The sequence below is a fragment of the Sciurus vulgaris genome (assembly GCF_902686455.1).
Source record: "Sciurus vulgaris genome assembly, chromosome: 2".
Lineage (NCBI taxonomy): Eukaryota > Metazoa > Chordata > Mammalia > Rodentia > Sciuridae > Sciurus > Sciurus vulgaris.
Window position 1 is genome coordinate 12,734,810 of NC_136462.1, and position 26,476 is coordinate 12,761,285.

The following is a 26,476-nucleotide window of genomic DNA, read 5'->3' on the forward strand; positions in this document are numbered from 1 at the left end:
ATTGCTAGTTACACATAGAAACTCTAAATCATGTTATAAAATATAATATTAATTTTAAAACTATTTTCAATGCTCATAAATCATGTTTTATTCAAACCTTCATATGTAACTTTTTTCATTATCGTCTTCTTTACAATGAAAACCACTAGTTTGTTAAGTTTTACAAAACTTACCATCTTTAAATCCATCTGAGTTGTTTGAAATAAAGCACCTTTTGAATCTGTGAATAATGCTGTTGCTGGACACTTTGTCCTACATCAACAAGTATCACTCACAGAGCAAAAGTTGTTTTTTTCCAAATCTGTCTTACATATATAAAACCATGATCTCCAATTACATACTGCTTTTAAAACATCTTTAAGTGGCTTGTTCATGATAATATTAAACACTATATTAAATTTCATTCTCTTTTCTTAATAGAGTATATTAAATAACTCCTTTAAGTATTCACAAAAAAGCACTGATGGAAGTCACTTGAGGTATTGTGTTGTCTCTAAAGGGTACTATATTATCCCAAGCACAGTAATTGAGACAGAATTCACAATAAGAAGACCTTTATTAGGATTTGAATATAAAATGATTCCCCTTTTCTCAGGGATAACTGTAAAAGTACAAGATACCTCTTATTCCTAGGTTTAAGTAGTAAATTCTCAAGTATGAACAGAACAATGTGCAGGAAGTATAAAACTCTCAGAGGCAACTCTCAATTTCCTGCACATGAAAGACCATGACATGGGCAACAACCAGGAAGTGGAAAATCTCAAAATCTGCTTTATTTTATATAAAATTACAATACACAGGGAACATACCTCATTTACATCCAAAAAGAATAAGACAGTTTTATAAAACATGTGATAGTAGAACCATTAAAACACTAGTAAAAGATCTGTCACATAATAAAGGATACACATTTAACATGATTCTATTTTTTTTAACACAAAGAACTTTCAATACCATAATGGATGGCTGCTTTCACAACAGCTTTACAGAAACAAATCAACAAAGCAAATTCATAGTTAAATTCCATAAAGTTTGTTTCAATCACTGGTAGCTGAATGTTTCTAACCCACCAAGCAGGCAATATTCATGTAGATAAATTAGTTTGGCTATACAATATAAGTAAGTATTAATAATTAGAAAAGATATGGATATTGGTACACTGTTCTTAGATAACAAAGTTGAGTAATCAAACATGATTAATTAAGGAAAAAGAACTTTGGGGCCAATGTTAAAGAACAATACATAATTACTCTAAAACTTTAGTCAGGGAGCTTTTTCAAATTGAGCTTCCCGGGTGCCCATATCTAGAGATTATAAGAGTCAGTCTGGGAAGCAGGAAATGACATGTCAAATTAATAAGCACATCAGGTGACTCTGATGCAATCTGGCCATGGGCTTCCTTTTGAGAAGTACTAGTAGAAAGATGAAAAATAAGAAAGAAAATGCCCAGTAAAGGTGCCCAGAGGTGGAAGAATAATTGCATGCACAATATTCTTTGTGCCCCTTGTTAAAGAAAAAAAAAAAAGTCTAGTCTCCAACATAAGCAAAAGAAAGACTGTATCTTCACATGTATCTCCATTCTTTTTGACTCAATTATTTTCACTTTAATTCATCTCCAACTTTTTAATAACCAGCATTTCTCAATAAGGAAAACTACAGTTAAGAGAGGTTGAGAGTCACTGTACCTGGAGGCCTTTAAAAATGGGAGATATGCCCAGCTGTCTCCGATGATTTAGGTGAAGTCTATTTGGAGAACTGCCCAAATGGCTCAGCGACCTTTGGATGTCCCTGTTACCCCTACAAATCTATGCTCTTCCTCAAGTATGACCAGCCATAAAGTCAAAAGTGTTCCCCTGGCTCTGGCCCTAGGAAATTGGCTCCAGTACTTACATAAACAGACAGTACCTTGCAATTTCATAGCCTTCTACTAGATTGAACAAAACAAATGCAAATATAATTTAATAAACAAACAAAAGTACACATCATTTACTGACTTTTGTTTAAAAGACATAATGTAACAGATGTGCAGTTTTTCTTCAAGAGGGTGTTAAAAAATATATGTGCAATAGAAGATAGCCAAAATAAGAAAATTTTGCCTTAACACCATGCTCGGGAAAAGGAAGTTTTCAGTCTTATACCCTATCTTCCCAGCACCACCAGTACAATCATTATTAACAACCCCTCCTTCCATGATAGTATCAATCTCTTAATATGCTCTGCATTTTATAGTTCCTATCATGTACAGCTCTTATGATTGTCACCCAAAAAAGTAAGAATATAAGAAAAGCCATTTTATAAAAGAGAAAACAAATTATTTGCGATCTAATTTTTGAGACTATAGTTCAAGTCACTGGACTCATGGCCAATGTTCTAGTCACTTATTCATTTACCAGTATTGTTCTCAGTATATCCTATGCACCAGGCATTGTTCTGAGCCCTGGGAATACAGTGGTAAAGAACATAGACAAGTCTTAGTTCCTTCTGGAACTTAGGTACTAGAGCTGTTATCCAATATGGAAGCCACTAGCCACTGGTGGCTATTTAAATTAAAATTGAATCAAACTTAAAATTCAGCTCTTCATTCTTACTAGACACAAAGCAGTTGCTCATGTATTGGGCAGCATGGAATTCTATAGAACATTTCCATCATGGCAGGAAGCTCTGTGGACAGAGACATCATAGAGAAAAGGGCAAACAGATACCAGTGAAGAAATATAAAGTAGGGCAAGGGAATAGATAGAAGATAATGCCAGGAGTTACATTAGCTAGAAGGCAAGGAAGGGCATCTAGAAAGATGTGACACTTGAGCTAAGACCTAAAGAAAGTAAGGGAACAAATCAGGAGACCATCTGCAAGAAAGACTTTGAGACAGGGGAGAAAACAGAACAAACACAAGAGCTCTGTACCTTTATGAAACTGCAGAAAGGATGATGTGCACAGTGCAGAAGGAACACAGAGACGCAGTGATGAAAGTAATAGGGTAGGCAGTGGCCAGGTCACAGAGGGCCTTGTGGGACAACTAAGGACTTTGAAATTGGTTTGTAAGAATGACAGGAAGATAGATGGTTTGGATGAGGGAAGTGACATGATCTGATTTACATGTTTGGAAAACAGTTCTGGCTTTTTAGTGAACAGGCAGTAGCAGGGCTGAAAAAGGAAGCAGGGAGACAAGTCAGGAGGACCAAAACCCCTCAAGAAAGCTAAAAAGGGACGCAGAAGACCAGTTCATTGGATAGGTTCACATTGAATATGGTGGTAAGAGATCTGAGTTGACATATGTGGAAGTAAACCCCAAGGTCTTAGAGAATCATCTGGGAAGAAGAAACACATTCTGGTGTACAAAACACAGCCACTTCCTGTACTTCTCCATACTGCATTACTTGAATTGAAAAGTAGTCTCTACTGTACTTGTACTTGTGAGCAGAGTTAATTGTGTTCCATTAGAGAGGTTTCCTCAAAAAAATAGCCACACTTTCAGAAGGGCATTTCAGTGAAACATAATGGGAAGACCAAGACAATATGACCCTGAAGTCTATGTAGCATTAAAATATTTACAGATGTGAAGGTTAGTGGAAAGTCATAGAGGCAGGATGTTTAACAACACAGAAGTGTTCTGTCATGTTCTAAGAGTGCAACATCTGGTATGATAATGATTGTTATTATAAAACAAACTAATCCCTGCTAATGGATGGCCCCCTACCTCAAGCAATATTTAAGATGATAAAATTTCAAAGCAACATGGAAATTGCAGTGGAATATTAGAATTAGTAATGGGATTTGACATATCTGTTATCTGACTATCCTTTTTGTCCATTATGCATACACTTGTACAAAGTCATAGAATATTCAAAAGCCATTCCCATACAGTTATCCCATTTTCTTCATAAGAAACATGGGATATAGTCAAGGAAGACAATATTACAAGGGAACCAAAGCTGATGAGGTTGAGAGATTTACCAAACACTGAAGGACTACATTCAGCCCTTCTGGATGCCAGTACTAAAACATTCTCACAGTTCAGCAATAAAGCAATTAAAGTATAGTAAGACCTACCTTATAAAAACAATCTTTAGCTAATAAAATAGACAGCATGTATTAGAGATTATTTAAACATCATCAATGTCTTGCCCGCTGTTTTTAACTTTTTTCCCCATAAAATACTAGTTTTAGGAAGATCACGGAAACAGCATGCATCCTATGCAATAGTAGCAATAGAACAAAAATGACACATGGCCAACAGTCTGGCCAGACATTCAATTAAGTCACACAATCGCTTCTAAGTCAAAGCAAAATTTGAACAAACCTTTATTTTTCCTGAGGGTAACTGACTTTTGAGCTAGTCTAAGTTGGAAAAGAAACCATATTTGACTGCACAGTCTAAGATACTAGGATACACTCAAAGCATCTTGAACCGACATAATACTTTGGCTTTATTAATATCTTTAAATTAGGGTTGTCTGCATCAATTAAGGTTCATTTGGAATCAGTTTTTTTCTCTTCTCTGCTTTTTCTCTTGGAAGCCATCATCTTCCAAACATCCATATTTCAATTCAATTCACAAATTACAGATCCTTTATTGGAAAAAGAGGTTTCCATAGTGAAATGCAAATTATTTTTTCAATTCTTAGTAACTCCTTTAATTTTTTTTATAAACAAAGCATATTACACACATATGGAATAAAGACAAATATATTTTATTTATGGAAGGAGTTAAAAAGAAAAGGTTATATAAACGGGAAATGTAATAATAGATAAATTGATGTTTGCTCTGCAGAACTTAAGGAGTTATTTAAAAATAAAAGCACGGCACCTAGTTTACCAACAAAAATGGCATGAAGGACAAATGTGATATACATATGGGCCTTTTAATCTGAAGGAGCTATAATATCTCATTAGGTTCATCTCCAAAACTCAGAACATCATCTAGGTGATACAGACAACGATAAAATCATTTAACACCTGAAAATTTATCTGTGTTTACATTTGACCTTAGGAACACCACATCAAAGAGATTAACAAAACAAAACAAAAAAGCCTTTCTGTCTTAAAGTCTTTATCACTTTATCAAGAATGCAGAAGATGCAACATTTGGGCTTGGAGTATAGTTCAGTGATAGAGCACTTGCCCAGCATGCAGGAGGCTGGGGGTTCCAACGGAAGGAAGGAAGGAATGAAGGAAGGAAGGAAGAAAGGAAGGAAGGGAGGGAGGGAGGGAGGGAGGGAGGAAGGAAGGAAGGAAGGAAGGAAGGAAGGAAGGAAGGAAGGAAGGAAGGAGTGAGGAGAGAGGGAGAGAGGGAGGGAGGAGCTGGCAACACTTTTATCTTAACTCTTCAGTAATGAAATTAAAATGTTCTGGGAGAACTTAGAGCCTTCTGTGTTGTGTGTTGTTTTACTTTGAATTTCTAGATACAGAAACAACCACCAGAAAATAAAAACGTCACTACAATGAACAGTCCCATATTCTCACATCACTTCACCTTAACACAAATAACCTGGAATCAAATCCCTTCCATCTTGGCATCTCTTTCTCCTGCCTATGATGAAATGATGTGCACACAAAAGCAACACCTGAACAGTGTAACAGAATTAGACTATAAGGTTAGTACTACAATTTACTTTTGAAAATTTGAGACTAACAAAGATGGTCTGATGTTCAACTACCAGAATGGTGATGAGAATCAAAGTTAAAACTAAGACACTAAATCCAGACAATACAATAAATATATGAACCAGATCAACATCTAGGTTAAAGGACAACATGTGCCTTTTACATAAAATAAGTTTTAACTTAGGACTATTAAGTGAGAAATAACCTCAGAGACTGATTTTTTCCAGATCCCTCCTTTAAGGTTGAAAAAAACAATTAAGTCCCAGAGACATGAGACAACCTGTCACACCTTTAAATGAACACCAAGTTATTCCCCTAATCAGCACTAAAATTCACACAAATTTTGTAAACTTGACTCACTATTTTGTTCTCCTGGGTTGCTAAGGTTCACACAATTTTATGAGTAAGGATTCTAACCTGACTTGGAGTTAGTCAGTGTTCTGGGTTCTATATTTCTAATTAAGTACATATTAAAAATCAAGTGTGAAGAAATGGTCAGCTACAAATACCTGATCAATTTTAAGTATAACTTCAGAAGTTTGCTATATTCAATGTCTCACCCAAAATTATTAACTTATTCCTAAAAAGTAGGAATACAGTAAATCAGATTAGTTATTAGAAAGATACAGCCTCACCTGCCATGATTCAAAAAAGACCAAGACTTTCTCTGCCTATATTTAACAGCTATCATTACTTTTTCTTTTTCTTTTTTGCTGTGCTAGGGATTGAACCCAGGGCCTAACACATGCTAGGCATGTGCTCCACCATTGAGCTACATCCCCCTCTCAACATTACTTATTTTAAAATAGAACTATACAATTTTAAGACTATATCTACAAACAAGTACCTATCCATAAGGTTACAGAGAAACAAGAAAAGAGAACAACCAAATATTCTATTACTTGAATGATATGATGAATCTGCTAATCTTTCCAAATTACTATAGAATTTAGGCAGAAGTCAGACCCTGCTTTAAAAAAATAAAATTACAATTCCATACCTAAAATTAAACTGGATTTTAAAAAATAAACAAATGTAGCTCAAATGATGCAGACATTTAGCAATTGTTGATATAGCACAACAACTTTGTAAGATCATAAGTACATAAAATTAAAATGGTGAAAAATGACTGGTAGGAGCTACATGTGACCCATAAAGTTATTTTTTAATTTTTTTTTAGTTGTAGATGGACACAATATCTTTATTTTATTTATTTATTTTTATGTGGTGCTGAGGATGGAACCCAGTACCTCACATGTGCTAGGCAAGCACTCTACCACTAAGCCCACAACCACAGTTTCTAAAGTTGTTTTTATAGAACAAAAACTAAGTGAGGACAGAAGTAAACTAACAGTTACTGCTAGCGGTATTGTACCAGTACTCTATGTTCCAGGTTAACATCTTAAATCATCACAACAGCCTTATGATTACTGCAGTCACTGTGATTACTACTCTCATTTTATAGGTAAGAAACAGAAAGATTAACCAACTTGCCTAAGGTCAAACAACTAGCCAGTAGCAGAGCTGTGATTTGAATTTAGATCTGTTTGACTCTTAAAACCACAATCTTTTCAGATCACCTGCAGAAACAGATTAATCCATAACATCCATCTCCTAAAAGAATACTTCAGAAAAAACTTTATCATAAAGACCATAACCCAATGTTTTTTCTCTTTGCTCTAATGTCTAATAAGCCAGCAGAATCAAGTCTATAAGAAAAGAATTAAAATCAGTTCTGTACAGACTCCTTAGCTTTTTTCAATGTGTTTTTATAAATTTTGACTAATTATATGATCGCACACCCCTGTGAGGGAAAGTTGATGGGTCAGTCTATGGGAGAGGTTTCGACTACGTAAGCTGCCCACCATCTCACAGCAAATCAGGGGTAGAGCTGGGACAAATCTACAAGTGCCAACTCTACCTGTTGCTCTTTTCACAACAGCCTACTGTCTTCTAACGCAAAAGAAAGAATTTCTACATTGGAAGCAATACTCTCTCACCTTTTCTCTAATGTGGCAAAAGATGTTGTAATTTATAATTATGATATACAGCCTTTCTTTGACCTGTTCTTTCTTACTATTCTATAAGATAAAACTAAGTGAATAAAACAATTTTAAGGTATAGTTCTTTTTCATTTATTTGATTTTCATCATAATATTAATACTGAAATGACTGAATTTAAATCATAGCATATGTACCCAGCCAGTGATTCCATTAAAGTATTAAAAATAAAGAGTCTGTAACAGAAAAGCAATTTTCATTTGTACAATACGTAAAAATAAGCTTGTATTAGGTAAGATTGGACTTACATATAGCCATTGGTAGAAAAGATGTGCTAAGATATTCAATAATATCCTTGTGCAGAAATGGAGGAAAGGTAGCTAACGTTGAGATCATCGTGTAGGGCAAAGTACTCAGAATATCATCATTGAGAAAGGGTAGCAAACATGTAGTTGTATAAAATATTGACTGTCCAAGATCTACAAAACAAAATTGAGTAATCAGTCACTGAATATTTTGCCATTAACAAAATATACTAATTTTACATCTTAAGTTTTAATGAGTTGGTCTAAATTATAAGTAACTATTGTTTCCTTCCTATCAAGAGTTCTGAAACATACTGCTTAGTATAGTGTGCTATGTGTATGAGAGTTGGTCAATAATTGACTGATGAGTGATTATTTTAAGAAATATAAATATGAGCTTTTTCTCAGTATCATATCATCAGTAATTCTTAGTATTCATATCATTTTTTGATCTCATAAATTCAAAGCACTTTCCAGTGTAAAATGATTTCTGAATCCCTCCAGCATTCTTACCTCCATTCATTTTTACACAAGATAACTGAGGCACAGAGATCTTAGATTATTTGCCCACTGGAAGTTTTTAAAAAAAGGTTAAGGGCAGGACTAGAGATAACACCAGGATATTTCTGTTCCACAGTGGTTCACATCTGGAATGCTGGGCAATGAGATAATTTTTTAAAATCTTTATTTTATATATTTATTTTAGGTGGTGCTGGGAACCAAACCCAGTGCCTCGCATGTGCTAGGTAAGAGCTCTACTACTGAGTTATAACCCCCAAACCCCATGAGGCAATTTTTAACCTCCACAGAGTAACAAATTCAGTGTGCACCAAAGAAAGGAAGTTATAAGCTGGCATTGTGTGATCCTGTGCAGTTATTCATCAGTCACCATAGAAATAGGTGCCTCAACTTATCAAAGTTTTAAAATGGGGATAGTAACAATACCTACCTCACTTCATTAGGATTGTTAGGAGTTTTAAATGTGATAAATGTAAAGAGTTTAGCATAGCACATAATGTGCAATCCACAAATATGAGTTGTTACTATTAATGTTAATAGTTACTATTATTACCTGCACAAGAAGTAAAAATAGGGGACATTAGTAAAACCACAACTATTTAGCTTTAAAACATGTAGACTGAATCCCATTACACTGAATGTACATTTCTGGACTTCCCAAAATGTAGGCCATCAGCCAAGATTTGACAATTAAGATGGATCATTTTTGCATTCATAGTAATAGTAAAGTATTAGATTCTTGCCCATTTTGCGATTTACCTCCCTTAGTGTCACTTTGATCCTGAATGTCATTTCTGATTATCATAAGAATTACTCTGCCATCTCAGCAGGCCTATCAACAGACAATGAAGAGAACATAGCCACATGGCTCATTGGGGAGCCAGGGTCAGTCAACCCTGGGCTCAAATCAATGAAATGGAAAATTTACATGTGTTTTACTAAAAGTTCCCTGAGACTACCATAAAAGACAACCTCAGCTACTTTCCACTGAGCCCTGTAACTGAAGCGCAGAACATTAGCACCCAAAGGGGTCTGGGAGTCCACCTGGAGTATTTTTCATACAAGGAAACTGAGATCTGGAGAGAGGAGGCAATTGCTCAAAATCCCCTGAGACTTAATAGCTGAAATGTTACAAAAGCACTACCTACTGTTTTTCCCTACAGGCCCCCTAGACCCAGAGAGAGGACACAACCTCTAGCACAGTGCAGGGTTCTCAGTCTCAGTGTGCAAAAGTAGTATCCACAGGCAGCTGGCTAAAATGGAAGGTCTCAGGACCCATCCCTCAATGACTCATATGCAAGAACCCCACGTCCCAAACTCCCTCGGTGATTCTGAGACTCTTCAGACCACACTCAGAGAAACAGAACTGCCTTATTTCTCTGAACCATTCACTAGAATAACTAGTATTTTCCCATCTTCTAAGTTCTAATATGCAGAATAAGAATGCTATAGATAACAATAAAGAGGAAAGTCACAAAACATTTGTAGATATAAAAGCAAAAATATAAATCATCTCCCCTGAAATTGTCACGATTCACACATTAATTGCAATTATATGGGTTGCAATTTATCAAATTGAATTCATTTATCTTAATCAAGGGACTTTGAAGATAAAGGGCAGCTGCCCAAACCCAGTGGTCAGGAGCAGACAGGTCCATGGTGAGTTCAGGACTGGGTATCACAAAGGAGAGGCAGTAATTAGCTCACCACCATGGTAAGCTCTGACAGTATGATGTTCAGACCAGTCTTACTAAGATTCTAAGCTGGGAAAGGATTACAGTAAAAGCAGCTAGGCTTCAGACAGCCACAAAAGTACACAATAAGCAACTTTACAAACTTCTAAACTTATTATGTTTACTATAATGCAGAATTATAAATATAAAAAACAAATTCAATAATCATTATTTCATCATCTTTATGAAAGTAGATGTTAAACTTTTTTAATCAGGGACACACCATACTAAATAAACCATTAAGGATTCTTTTAAGAAAATTATATAACTATAACTAAAAGGCAAAATAACTCCCACTACCCACCAGTTTCCCAAGACTCCAGCTTTTCTGTACAGTGAAACTTTGGTTATCATACTCCTAGGTACCAAATGCAGCATTTTAAGGTTAAGACAACTAACATTTTAAAGCACAGTTTCTGCAAAAATCTTTTTTCTTACTATATGGTTTCCCATTTGATTCTCCCAAATAGATATTGGATAGTACGCAGTAGATATTACTGTACTACCTTTTATGGATTAGAAGAAGAATTTATTAGCAAGCAAGATAATAAAATCCACTGAAGACACAAAGAAAGAGAGAAGCAATAAGAAAGAAAGCATGCTCTCTGGCTTCTATTTAAAGTACCACTAACACTGTGTACTGTAACATTTTACAGCATTTTGTAATAATTATCGGTTGTTGGGTAAATTTGGAAGTTCTTAGAAAGTTCATTTTATCTAACCCTCTGACTTGTGAGTCAGGAAAAATGGGTCCCAGACAGAGTTTGTGACTTGCCCCCAAAACTCACAAAATCAGTCAGTAGAGTCTGCTCTTTAAGCTCCACTGTTTACATATTCTCAGGGCAAGTTTTAAAATCTTAGCTCCCCAATCATGATTTCAACATGAGTCCCCATTTGAGTCCTCCCTTAATAAGCTAATCAAGGGAGAAGAGAGAGCCTCTTGTTATAGTCTTCCTCCGGGCTCCGGCCCCTCTGCCCCCGACACCAGCCCACTGGATAACATCCCTGAGCAGTACAACAGTGTAAAAGCATAGAATGGAAAACACCATAATTAAGCTTCATTGTAAGAAAGGCTGTAGCCCACACAAAGCTCTTTGAAGTGATTTACAACAATAACAAAGTCTCCATGCCCCTTGCTCAGCATCATACATATTCATGAACATACACGTACATTTCCAAAGGTTTCAATTAAATGCTCACCGTGTTGGCCATGCTGTAGTAAAGGAACTAGATCCAGGAGAGTCACCAAAGTCACGTAGAGGCCTTGGTAGTCCAAAGAAGGGTAGTCTGACAACTGAGCATCACGACTTTGCGGGCCGCGTTCTGAAGGAGCATCTCGCAGGACGCTGTAAAGGAGGGAGCGAGTAACAGTAGGGTTGATGGAACTGACCTGCGGTCTTAGAGATGGGGTGAGTGGGAATGGCACAGGAAAAAGACACATGGTCATGGGCACTGTCAAATTGGAGGCATCTTGGTTTTCCTTCTTCCCTGTGCGGGACAAAATGCTGTTGGGGGGACAAAGAAAAAAAAGAGACAACAAAGACACAAAGAACAGCACATTACATTGAAATGACACTCTAAAACAAATAATAAAACACCAGATACATCCCACATAAGATGCAATTGCCACAACAACAAGGTCTACAAATCTAGTACTGGTCACATAGCTTTGCTCAGAGGTACCAATAACACAGGTTTACTTTGTGGAAGTTTCATTGCATCTCATGTGTTATCTGGTTAGTAAGGAGCAAAAATATAAAAATGCATGTTTCAGTGCCAAACCCATGTTTTACAGTTTGTCAATTTGGTGAAGGAGAGGTTTCCTGGAAGTAAAAGCAATGGCTTTGTCTAATCAGGAAGGGCTCTTATTCCTAATTACAAGAAGCGTTCAAAGAAAAGAAGTTTTCAGCAAGACTATCTGAACCAAGTAAATAGAAACTTGCAAAATATAGGTATGGCACTTGCAGAAACATGTTTTAGCAAAGAATAAACATGTGTGTTTATTAAGAAAGTCTTAAAAATCACATGTTTATTGCACCAAAATAATGTCTATATGTATATTATGATACTGTTTCATGACATTCTGTCAGTATCATTTGAGATAATGAAGTTTAAACAGGCATATGAATTTAGAAATAATATATATTTCTAAAATGTTAACTAAACTACATTGGAAAAGCTATAAAATAATATATAGTAGATGGTCCATAGCATATGTTTGTGAACTAATGATAATGGTTATTTATGTCTGTGTGTTTTTTAATTTTGCATGTTGGGGAAAAAACGTTTTATTTTATGAATACAAACACTAGCTTATTAAATAATTACCTTCAAAATTCTAAGGACTAAGCAAGCAGTATCTGTCATGTAGCTGCACATCATACAATAAGATCTCACGCTACTACTTCTACTTACGTTATTATTCAACAAACCTCTCTAAAAACTAAAGGAAAGATAATTTAGAAAGTTAAAAAAAAGTTTAATGGGAATAAAAATAACTTCTAAAATGGTTTTTCTTTTAGTCTTAATTTTAAAATAAAAACCTTTAGTTAAAGCAAGAAAGCAGAAAAATTGTTAATTTAAAAATAAAAGAAATTACTACTTAGCCAAACGTTTAGGCTTTTTAAATTATACTATTTATCATTAAAGATAATAGCTATACATTATAATGATAATATCTGCAGCACTCAGCACTTACAATGTGCTTTTCTGTAATCCACTTATATGTTAGTCAAAACAGATAACAATTTATAAATGTTTCATTACATAAAATAACCTTATTTTACATTTATTCTATGTGCATTAAACATTGCTAAGTTTTTAGTTATATATCACATCTATAGTTTTACAGTGATGTGAAGAATTGGTTAGTTTCAAGCATGCTTGCTATGTCATGTTTACATTAATTTTTATTTATTCTTAGCACAAAAAAAGTTACAATGTAAGAAAAATGGCTACATGCTTTTTATTTTCCATGTGCCTAATTTACCTCAGTTTCCTTTGTCTTCTGTTACCCAATGTCCAGGGAAAAACAATTGATAATAAAAATAATTTCAGAATAGTTATGTAATACTTCTTAGCAATAAATAACTTAAAATTTGGTGGTTTTTTTTTTTTTTTTGCTTTTAAAGGAATTTAATTTAGTTTGTTAGTGTGTGATGTATTTGACTTTGTAAACTTATACTTTACAATAGGATAATATCAACATTCCAGTTACCACTGCCTGCCTACACACACTATTACAAATGCCACCAGATTTTCCATCAGACTTCATACTTTTTTTCAAATAACTCACATACTCCTAAGAGTGCCATCTTTAAGTGTCATATTCTTGATAAGCCCAGTCACCAAAAATTTATTTTAATCCTGTAGGAGCCTATCCCACTGAAAGTTCCTTTTGAATCACAATGGATATAAGTCAGTATATTACTTCTCAAACTTTAGCCCTAAATTGGCTAACTATCAGCCTCTTTTCAAAATTACAAGATGTGGATCTTACAACAGTGATATAACAAGAGCAACATCTTGCCTTTGAGAATAAAAATAGCTGAATATTATGAATTAATAATATTTAAACTTTCTTTTAAGTTCAATTCAGTGCGCTTATCAAAATTCTCCTTGGTGGGGGAAATAGAACACATTTTTTTTTTTTCAAATAGACCTTACTATTTTTCCAAAATTTGAAATAATTTAACAAGCATTCGTCAAATCAAATTTGGAGGCTCTACTTTGATATTTTTCCCTTCCTGTATATGTGGGGTTCCCAAATGATAGCAACAACAGCTTCCTACATGCAGGGAGGGAAGAATGTCAGCATTGAAACAGTAAAGCTCTCACTTACTGCTTTTCGGTTTAATAAGTAGGTGAGGTTGAGAAAAAATGGCAGAAAATGAATTATCCATGAAACCAGTTTTAAATTACATTCATGTCTCAATGTAAGGAAATGTTTTCATTTGTGGAAAAACTTAAGAAGGGTTCATGAATAAATGTACAATGCATTGTGACTTTATGATGTTTTGTGAAGTTTATTCAGAGAAAAAAAAACTTATTTCCCCAACCAAATTGTCTACTTGAGAAAGATCAAACCATCTTCCCCATCTGAAAATTCTTTCCCAGAGGTCTACACACCCAACCAAAAAGAATAGTAAGATGCCCTGCTCAGAAGAGTTCGGCCCAGCAATGGACTTTTCACCTTCCCTTTTCCTCCTGAGGTCCCCTTCTCAAACAGGCTTCCATGATCAAGGTAAGCAAGAGAAGAGGGCCTCTGCAGGGTGGGGGAAGAGGAGAAATCGCCCTGAGGTATTTATAGCAAAGAAAGTTATACGTTCAATAAACCCTCTCTACAATTGTGAATTTTGACATTTGAGTTGTATCGATGCTCTAAACAAAATTTACTTGATTATGCCATGATATATAGATATAGGGATGTATCGTCATAAAAAAATAGAAATTACTATTTAATTAAGATTGTTGGGCTGAGACTAGAATCTCATTTAAAAACATATTAAAATTTTTTCTAAAGATTTAGCAGCAAGTATCTTTCCCCAAATGTAATGATTTTTTTTTAAACATTTACATGCTAACACCTTGAACAGCACTAGAAGAGAGAGCTGAGAAAAGGAATTCCAAGAGAATGTTTGCAACAGAAGACTGGGATCCTTTAATGTTCTGCCAGGTAAAAAGCAGGATCTTTAAAGACCTTAGATGTTTAAAATATGACCACAGGATGCTTCTAATATAAAATGAGCAGAATCCTCTATAGTAGTAAAGGGATAAAACTACATGATTTTTACAGTTGCCTCTGTAAAAGCAAACAAAAAAACTAGAGTCTCAAGTTGTGTGTAAACCATGTGCCTCTGCCAAACCTAGGTCTCTGCTAAATTAAAATGAGCACTACTCAGCACTCAGATGTAATTTTACTCAGGACCTCAGTTTACTGCTGGATTCAGTTAATGCCACAGAAGGTTCCTGCACTGCATGAAATTTGGATCAAAGTCAATTCAATTCAACAAATGCTTACTAATCCCCTTCTATGGGCCGAACACCACTCTAGGCACAATAGATAGCAAGCTGAATACCACACAGGACTCCCTTTCCGGACTAGAGTTTAGGGAACCTCCAGGAAGAATCAGTGGAAGGTAGAAATGAAGCATGTGAGAACTGAAACATTAGCCACATTGCCTCAGATACAACTCTTCAACTTCGAGAAAGATGGCAAAACTTTGTGCTCAGTTCACCCTTTCTTATCTCAATGAGAGCCAAAATATTCCATGCACTTGTAATGGATTCTGGTATTCCCAAAAGCCAAACCAAGTTTTTACTAAAAGAGATGTCCCAATACTATAATTAAAGAGTGGCACTAAGAAGAAGCAGTATGGCCAAACTGTTGAGAGTTGGGGCTGTGGATGAGGAACACCAATGTCAAATCCTGTTTCTAACACATATTAGATAAATAACTTTGAGGAACTTATCTAACCACTCTACCTTAGTTTCATTATCTACAAAATGGGTATAACAATTCACTTATCTCATTATGAATCGGATGATACATTTAATGTGCATAAAGTAGTGCTTAAGACATATAATTACTATTATAATACAATATGATAATGATAGCTTTTGCTATTAATGCCATTAGGAGTAGTTATTGATGCTGTCTTTCTTTGAAAATGAACTCATTTCAATTGCACAGAATCTCTATCAAGCCACTTCAACCAGCTTCACCCTGAAATGCTACCACCTATGATCATATTCCAATGATTGCTCAAGAAAATGAAATTTTCATGTCTTGCAAACATGACTTCAGTATACTAAATTTCTTAACTTTTTGGCACAATTACTAAGACCTAAGCAATAAGCTCTCGAGTGCTGACTAGGATACACAGTTTCCTTGCAAATGGAATTCATGATGCTTCCTATGTGAAGTGTCTCTCACTTCGAGACTTTCTGAATTTGTGATAAACAAAAAGTATTTCCCATTCAGGACCCCAATATCGAAGACAAAAAGAATTCAAAAAAATAGAATCAGATGCCTTGATTCTTAAATTTATCTGATTATTACTATGAAAACAGGGCTAATTATATGCTACAATTTGAAAAGACAGGAAATATCCTATAACAGGGTCCTAAACTTACTATGCAAATCTGACATCTATGCACTTGATGAACAGAATCCCTTAAATCTAGGACAGCAATACTAAGGGTTCTAAAGATGAAAAGATACTCCAAAGAAAAAAGAGAGCAGAGAAACAGGAGCTGCAGAAGACTAGTGGCTGACTTGATCTCATGCAGTTTCTTTCTACACAACCTGTCTGCCCACAGCAAAGCCGTAGACCACTGGAAACTCCAGTGCCACTACAATCATTCCATTTGTGTTCTTTTCCAAGTAACTTACAAAAGTTCTGCTAGAAGTTTCTGTTTTATAGCTAGAAGAGACAAGATAGTAGCAAATCAAGTTAAGTGTTTTGAAAATCAGTTTGAAGGGAGAAGACCATGGTGATGGAAGCAACCAAGCCTTGGAATTTAATTGGGAAATGGGGTGTTCTGAATTCTTTGATGTTACTTCCCCAAAACAACTCAGTCTTTGCTTGAGAAATCACCTGTGTCCACTTGTTCTAATGAGAAGTGTAAAGTCAAAAGGCCCCTTGGGTTCAACCTTGCAGTAAAAGTACAAAAAGAGCTCCTATGTTTTTGTTTCCTTGAACTCCACAGAATTCTGTGATCCATAGTAAAGTTAAATTTTTGAAGTGTTACACAGATTTAAAAATAACTGTTATTAACATATGTTAGATAATATTGGGAAGGAGGAAACACTTGTGATAAGCCTGAAGTGCTACATGCTTCTAATTTTTAGACCAAAAGTGTTCCCTATTCTTGATTTTAAGCATATAAGCGTTCCTTTTAATCCCACACTGTCTTAGTGCCAAAGCTAGAACCTTTATCATTTATCTATCTCTTGACAAGTCATTCAACTGAGGAAAGCAGGCAATAGCCATGCAACCCATTTTTCCAGTTAGGCCTGGGATCTATCTGATCTGCTATATACACCCAGAGAACCGGCATCCAGACTCTTCTGGCAGAGCGCTAGAAAATCTAATGTCCTTCAAAACTTTCAGTTTAATAGAAATTTAGGTCCCAATAAATTCAGCAGTACTATGTAATAATTCTCTCAAAGTAGAGGCTATTTTAAGGCTTACCTTAACAAGGTCTGAGAAAAGTATTTCAGGGTGTTTGCAATATCTGTTCCTGATGGTACAGGATAAATGTTGTGAAGAACCCGGTTATGATATTCCTGCAAGTACCGGATCTTGGAAGCAACTAGATAAAAGTGAAAAAAAAAAAAAAAAAAAAAAAAAAAAAGAAGAAGAATCATCTTGTAATATGTATTAGGCATAGTTATTAATTTAATCAGCATTTTATGGGACATATTTGTGAATTTTACTGAAATTCCATGCTAGAACAATTACAAAAGATTTAATTTCTTATTGTATTCAGCACACAAAATTATTTTAGTTACCTAATTTAATATCCTATTCACAAATTATCCATTCCTCTATTTAATCACTAAGAAAAGCAATACTAGTCAGCTTCTAATTTCCCCCAAATTAGATTATTAGAAAAATAATAATAGATATAAATCTCTGTCACAAGAGAATTATATTTAATATTGCTTAACTGAAATTGAAGGAGAAAACTTGAAGGTCTTTCAGCAACACTCCAAAAATCCTTTTAAAAAAATAGGGAGTCCATTACATAATGGCATCAATTGAAATCAGTCTTTTTAATTCAATAAGTGACCATGAAAGCAAGTTTAGTTAATGTTAAGAGTAGATCTGTTTGGTGAGTATTAAGAATATAATGATTGTGTATAATAAAGATATAAAAAAGAAATGTCATACTTTTCTTCCAAAGAATTTCACAAATTAGGAGACTTCCTAATAGCTTTCTGAGCTTGGCTGCCCAGATCTTCTCAAGATTCAGGAGGGACTAAATAGATTTTTTTTTTTACCCTCCTAGACCTACCTGGAGTCACCAGCATTGTCCACATTCCTGACCTGACCTTTGACCTGGCTGTAGTGAATGGCCCAGTTCTAGTCATTCCTCTTTGCAAATTCCAAGGAGCCATGATGATCAACGTCTCTCTGGTCTCCTCTTCACAGAGTTCTCAATACTGTTCATTTGTCCTTTCAATCTTTAAGGCTACCAAGGGAGCCTTTTAGGTGGTATGGCTCACTGTCAGCGGTTAACAGAAGATACATCAAGTCCTGGAGAAGCAAGGCCTCGCTGTTCCCAATAGCCCATGGAAATAAGCTGGATGCATTCTAACTGAAATGCTGTCTTAAGCAACTTAAAGAAAGTCAAAATGCTTTTGATAGGCAGGGGGTATAGAATTACGGAACAACAAAATATCAGAACTAGGAGGACCTCAGAGGCCGTTTCCCACAACCACTTCATTTTAAAGACAGGGAAATGAGACACACAAGGGGGAAATGGCAGAGCTAGACTATCTCTTAACTTTCCTGGTTTCCAGTTCAGTGCTCTTTCCACTAAGGTGCTATCTAGAATACAAATGTGAAATGAAGTCAACATGCAGAGTCAATGTTCATTGCATGACATCAAAGCAATTTTCAGCAGTATTAGGTTAATCATTGAACCTAATACACATATACCATTCATCAGATTTTTCTCCCTTCTACTTCCTGAACTATTTCTATAATATGGTTAGTGTTCTCCCAGAGAAATGTTGAAACTGCAGACAATAATATTTTGAGTTTGAATAGCATATCAGCTCCAAAGAAAGCAACACATTTATGTCCATTGTCTTAATTAATCCCATAAGTGTTTGGTTGTAAACAACTTCTTTTCCTGAGGTAAGGTACAAGTAGGTGATACTCAAAAATATATCAGTTTCATAATCTGCAAAACATCTTCTCAGTACTTTCAATCTGCTGTTCATCATAGTTTTTAAAATCACAGTACAAGGAACCCCACGTTAACACACAGTTCTAAGTTCCAAGTATCCAATATGTAAGCTAAGCCAGCATACGCTCTCTGCTCACCCACTATCACAATAATGCTTTGTTACTGCGGCTTTTCTCAAGCATTAATATTTAGCAGGCTTCTGTAGAGTGTTTCAGGTATACATTAATTATTCCACCACCTGAAAAGGAGTTGATAGGAAGGTGTAAACAATGAGCTTGAAAGATGAGAAAAGTCAGAGATCCCCCAACTCAATGATTGCTCATAATTCAAGCTACAACTGTCACCACTCTACAACAAATGCAAGCACTCAAAAATGTTTGTGGAAGTGAATGTCCTTTTTATAGTTCCTTTTATTAAAATGCAGGAACAGCTCCTTCCAATGGGTATTCAAACATGTATAAGAAAGCAAACCAGAGTCACTGTCTTCTTTGAGATCTTTTAATATCCTACAAACTCACATGGTATTATCTTTTTTCACTTTTCTGTTTCCTTTCTATACCAGGTTGTAAAATTTCTTGAAGGTAGCAACTATATCACTCAGGCCTAGATCCCAAGCCTAACACACTGCCTGGCACTTAGTAGGTAGTCAATATATTCATAGGATTCACTAACACTTAAATAAAACACTTGTCACTTAGATATATATGTGTGTATATATGTGTATGTGTGCAGTGTTTATGTACATATATCTACATAAAAGTACAGTGGATTGTGGACTCTTTAACCTTAGTGCCAGACACCTATTAGGTACTCAATAAATTATTGATGAATGAAGGTGCGGGAAAGGAAGAAAGAAGAGAGGAGAGAAAGAATAAAACAGTAACTACAAAAGACAGCTAATAGAACACATTGGAAAAAATGTTCCAGTTAATTTGTGTATTAGTGAACACAGTTAGAGATTCAGTCTTCCCATTTTGAACTATTTGAGAACATTCAGAAAGGTCCTTGGTATACAGTAACTTGTAATTTTGCTGAGGATGTGAGTAAAACTCATTTGCATTTTAACCTTGCACACAAAAGGTAGTCGGTCATTTGTCTGGTTAATAGAGCCTTGTGTGCACCTAGCAGCCTTCTCAGAGCACAGAGTTCTCGTTCTTCACACATACACTAATTATGCTACAGAGACTCGGGTGGGCAGGATAGGTATATGCAAATGATCTCCAACCTCAACAGATTCTAAGGCTACATCTCTCTAGCAAACTTCCACTCTCTTTAATTAGAGTTACATACTCTTCCGGACTCCCCAGGGCCGCCCCTTTCCTTACACTTTAAGAAGTGTTATGATGAATTATGTTCCCTGAAAATTCATATGCCGAAACCCTAACCTGAAAATGTGACTGTATTTGGAGATAAGGCCTTTAAAGAAGTGACTAAGTTAAAATGAAGCCGTTACAGTGGTGTGCCCTAATTCAGTCTGCCTGGTGTTCTTGTAAGAAAAGATTAGGACACACAGGAGGCCCAGGGAGTGCAGAAGCACAGAGGAAAGGTCAAGTGAGGACAAGAAGAAGGTGACTATCTGCGAGCCAAGGAGAGGGGCCTCAGGAGAAACCAAACCTACCAACACCTTGATCTTGGACAGCACGTCTCCAGGACAGTGAGAGAATATATTTCAGTTTAAATGATACTTTTACGGCTGCAACAGCAAACTAACTGACCATCACAGAGGAAATCCTATAAGAGTTAAGAGTATGAGCTCTGAAATCAAAAGTTCTGAATTAAGACCTTGACTTTATCTCCAATTAACCTCAGTTTCCTCCTCTGTAAAATGGGGATAATCATATCAACTTCATAGGGCTATTGTGAATAGTATACAAATCACTTAGCATGGTATATAGTAATACTTGACATACAGAGGTGTCAAAAAACACCTTACATCATCTCTTTCTTTCCTTTTCGTATCAAACACCAATCCATCAGCTCTCCATGAGCTCTCCATCCATCAGCCATTCCTTCTACAATATAAATCTCTTTATTACAATATAAGTCACTTTACTAAATCATTGCCATCAGCATTTAAGTAAACCATAGAATATCCCCTATCAAAGGTAAAAACAAAAGAAACCCCTCCCCTTCCCTTCCCATTGCCCCCAGCACACATCCTCATCTCTTCACTTCTCTTCCTTTTTCCCAGTCTCTCCAATCTGGCTTCTGCTTCCACCACTGCACTGAGTCTATTTTCGCAGTAAACATTTAGTGCCTCCAGATCTCCAAGTCCAGGGGGTCCTTCTTAGTCCTCCATCACATCAATAGCCCTTTCAGCACATTCCAGTCAGTCCCTCCTTCTTGAAATATCTCCCCTTGGCTCCCCTGACATCACATTCCTGAGCTTCCTCCTCTGGAACACATCCCTAATACATCCCTCTCAAAGTGTTTTGCCATCTTCTCCTCTTGAAGTTCAGATGTCAGAATTCATCAGGACTCAACCCTGGACTCTCTGTCCTTCTCTCTGAATGTCCTTTCCATGGCCAAACCCATCCATCCATATGGTTGTCAGTACTACCTCTAGGCCAAATGCTCTACAAATAGCAACAATAATGATAATCAAGGGCTGTGGTTGTAGCTCAGTGGTAGAGTGCCTGCCTAGCATGTGTGAGGCACTGGATTCAATCCTCAGCACCGCATAAAAATAAATAAAATAAAGGTAGTATGTCCATCTATAACTAAAAATATTTTTAAATGATGATAATCATAAGTGTATAATACATACATATATATGTACATATATATATACATCCACATGCACATGTACTCAGTTTCTCCACCTAGTGATCTTATACATATCTCAAAGTAAACATGTCCACCACTGAATCCTCTCTTCCCTCCAAAAAGAAACCATCTCCATCATTTGATAATCTACAAGTCACTCACATGAAGTATTCTGAAAGCCAGCCTTACGTTTCCTCTGTTCCTCCACCAAACTCCCTGCCATGCCATCCTAAAACACACCTCCAAACTGTCTTCTGTTCTTCATCTTTGCTGTCATTGCTTGGCACCATCACCTGCCCACACCCAAAGCCTCCAAACTCTTCTTTTGCATTCTCTCTTGCCTCTTTCCAATTTCTTCTCCTTAGAACAGTCACAGAAATCTTTTAAATTATAAAATGTTTCACATAACTTTCTGCTTAAAATCCTTCAGTGGCTGCCCACTGCCGTCAGGGCAAAATCCAAAACCGGTCCCATATCATACAAGGTTCCATTCCCACCAATCTGGTGCTGCATCTCAAGAACTAGACTCAGTGACTCTTGCCCAATTTTTTTTTTTTTTAAATACACATAACTGCTTTTCACCTGAAAACCTTGATACATACTCATGACTCTGCCTAGAGTGCTTGTCCCTCCACATTTTGTCTGACTTTACATGTTGCTTCCTCAGGAAGGTCTTTGTTGACTTCTTGTCTGAATTGACACCTGGCTCCGAAGCCCCTTTTTTCTCTGATATAATACCCTGCTTGGTTTTTTTGTTCTTTGTGTTTTGTTTCTGCAGTAGTTAGCACAATTTATAATTGTACACTTATTGGGGTGATTATTTACAATCTCTTTCAAGAGGACAGAGAGAAGCCAGGTGCGGTAGCACACACCTGTAACCCCAGCAGCTTGGGAGGCTGAGGCAGGAGGAACGAGAGTTCAAAGCCAGCATCTGCTCCTTAGTGATGCCCTAAGCAACTCAGCATGACCCTGTTTCTAAATAAAATAGAAAAAGGGGCTGAGAATTTGGTTCAGTGGTTAAGCTACCCTGAGTTCAATCCCTGCCTCATGCAAAAAAAAAAAAAAAAAAAGGACAGAGAAGTCCAAGAATCATGTTTCTTGCTCACTATTGTAGATCCCCAAGGCCTAGCAAAGACTGAATGCTCAAGTTCCCTTATAGGAATGAAAGGAAAAGGCCAGAGAGAGAGAGTTGTTTTTGCAGCAATTAAACTTTGTTTTTTATAGACAAGAAAGCCAACTGTTCAAGCTGTGATGAAAATGAAGAAACAACAAAAGAGGTCTAAAGTGATTATTTTCATCCATCACCAAGAAAGTGATGATTTTTATATGTGCACACACAAATCTAGTGTCCACCCTCTGCTACTTTAGCCCCATCCTAGCCCCACTGTTTTCTTAGAAGCTTTGAGAGGAATCATGAAATCAAGATTCAGAGATTAAATTACTTTGAATTTTTTTGTTGAAATCTTAAACATTTTCTTATGTCACTAAATATGCTTAAAAGTGATCCATTCATATTTTTTTTAAGTTTTATCTGTGCTCATTATCAACAAAGCAAAAAAAAAATTCAGGGAAGCACAATGAAGAATATAAAAATCACCTAAAGGCTCACTACTCAGAGACAAACCATAATTAACATTTTCTTTGCATAACTATACATTTATAAAAATGGATTAAATTATGTATAGTTTTAGAATCTGTTTTTCTTAGTTTCTATATCAGAAATTCCTTTATACATTTTTAAAAATATTTTTTAGTTGTTAATGGACATTTATTTATTTATTTATCTATATGTGGTGCTGAGAATCGAACCCAGTGCCTCACGCATGCCAGGTAAGTGCTCTACCACTGAGCCACAACCCCAGCCCCTATACACAATTTATTTCACCAATTATTTATGAGACTTGAGGTTATCTTTCACTATTCTATTCAGTACTATAAAGAATATCTTTTCAAAGATATGCATATTATCTTTAATTATTTTCATAGAACAGATTTTCAATCATGAAACTGCCAAGTCAAATAGGAAATATTCATTTTAAAGTTTTTGGGGAAAATTGAGAAACTGCCCTTCAAAAAGACAGTACCTATTTACATTCCAGCACAGTAGATCTCATTAAGCATGAATAATAACATTTATTGAGTATCCATTATTTCCAAGGTGCTCCATAAACATTATTTTTAATCCTCACAATAACTTTTCCATGTGGTATTATCATTCCCGTTTAAAGCTGAATAAACCAAAGCTCAAAAACAATAAGTAATATGCCCTAAGTAAGTGGCAGAACTGATGGTTTAACTGGCTCTGGTTTAACTAGCTTTCCACATTCTTTATTTTTATTTGTTTGATAATACTCAATTAGAAATACTTCCCTTATTGTATTGTTTGACATTTAGGTTGCTTTCAATATCTCACTAAGTAACACTGTAGTCAAAAAATAAAGTATTAGACTAAATTTCTATTTGTTTTTCAATATAAACTAGTTGTTCTATTTATTTCTAGATATAAACTAGTCTAAAAACTAGTTTATTTCCTTGAAGCTAGCCCTCGCTGTGAAATCCAGTCATTTCTCATTCTTCGAGGCCATCTTAAGGTCACATCATTCATGAAGCTTTCTAATCAACTCTACGCATCAACACCTCCCTTTTCCAAATCTGGAGCACTACGTACCAGCCTACTTTGTCACTTCATTATATACATATGTCACCGATTATAAGCTATATTGGATGGGTCCAAATTAGTTTCATGTTTGCAAATCCAGGTTCCTTAACATTTAAGACCCTTGAAGACAGAACTTTCTATATTTCACATGTAATTCCCTTTGAATGTGTCACAATTCTAGGCACATAGCGGATGGCCAGCAGTACCACAGTGGTTGAAATACATCGAAAGTTTAAATATAAACTAGCTTATGGTCGATCAATACTCTAAAAAATTATTTAAAATTCTAGCAGCATTACACAAATAACATCTGTTAAAATATACTTGTATAACATGTAAATAATGCAGAATTCCTTTTCATGATTTATTCCCTTCTCTCATTCCAACAGAACTCCAAAATTATCACTTCTCTCGCTACATATTCGAAAACTGTTTGTAGGTAGTATCATTTGCAGTGGTCATTTTTGTCTTCGGATTGTCCATTCTGATTCCAATTTTCATGACTTGGATCCTAACAGACTAAGCACGTGTCCTAGAGTTATCCCGACTCCCTGCAGAGAGCCCTGGATAGAATAGGAGTTCCCACCTACAGCTACGTGTGACCTCAGGCAAACTATTTAATATCTCAGAGCCTCAGGGGTTCTTGTTTGTTTTGTTCTGTTCTGTTTTTGCCAACTGAGAAATTAAAATAGTACTTCCCCACAATTTTTGCAATAATAGTACTTCCCTACATTTTTTGCAAATGTTGATTATTAATGTAAATTTGATAATATATGTTCTAATTCCACCTTACTTTTTACTGATTTCTTATAGCACTACATGAAGTCTAAGACTCAGAGGCTTTGCTGTCACTGTCCCCTTTTAGGTCATCTTCTTTTCAGTCTAACCGTTCATTAAGAAATGACAGATGTAAACAAAAAGCATGTGGACATATTTCTCAAATTTGGATTACAATATCAACTCATCATTATCTTTCAAGTAAACAACTTTACCTGACACCTTTTCAAGTTCTTGTTTTGATGAGAGGATCAGCAGGACCTGGACATCCTCCTTAAGTACCACACACATCAGTCTTTATCCACTGTGTTTGTGTCTCTAATAGATTCTACTTACCAGTCCTACTGATTCTATCTAGAAATCATTTCTAGGATCTACTCTTTTCTCTATCCAATTACTTCAACTTCAAACAATTTCTTACCTAGATTAACTGCTGTGAAAACCAGACTTATTCCCTTTGGATTCTTTTTCCACATGACACCCAGAGTGACTTCTCTAAAATCCATATTTTCTTTATCTGCTGTTTGTTGGAATCCAAGCAATTAACTTGGCACATGATGCCCAGCAAAAAGTGGCTCCAGGCTCATCTGCCAAGCTCGTCTGCTCTTTTCCATGTGCACCACCCTTCAACCACACTAACTTGCAGAAGTTCCAGCCAACAACATTCCCACACATCTGTGGCTTATGCACACTCTCTACTACAGGAATGTATACTTCTCTGCCCGACCAACTCCTATTCTTCAAAGCTCAACTACAACTACTCCCTGCCACAAGCTACATTAGATGGAGCTCCTCAGCACTTTCACAGCACCCGAGGTTTCCCTCTGTCACGTCACTTATGGCCACAGAACCATTAACTCGAGGGCTGTCTCCTCCACTGGGCTATCAGAAATGTCTTTTAGCCCCGCATGGTGGCGCACGGTAGCTCGGTAGGCTGAGGAAGAAGGATCACAAGTTCAAAGCCAACCTCAGCAAATTAACAAGGCCCTAAGCAACTTGGAAAGACCCCGAATGAAAAATAAAATAAAAAGGGCTGGGGATGTGGCTCAGCCATTAAGCACCCCTGGATTCAATCCCAGTTACAAAAAAAAAAAAAAAAAAAAGAAGAAGAAGAAGAATGAGAAGAAATATCTCCTTTAATATCTCCTTTATCTTTGCATATCCAGCATTTAACAAGTTCTGACCGA

General features: G+C 35.9%; 1 protein-coding gene across 1 annotated transcript in view; it reads right to left on the minus strand.

Moving 5' to 3' along the window:
• Window positions 1–26,476, minus strand: part of UNC79 (unc-79 homolog, NALCN channel complex subunit) — a 258,705-nt gene that overhangs the window by 204,347 nt on the left and 27,882 nt on the right. The window contains 3 exon segments of the mRNA XM_079130155.1: window positions 7,917–8,087; window positions 11,366–11,670; window positions 17,362–17,482. Coding sequence (XP_078986281.1) covers window positions 7,917–8,087; window positions 11,366–11,670; window positions 17,362–17,482 — 597 coding nt within the window.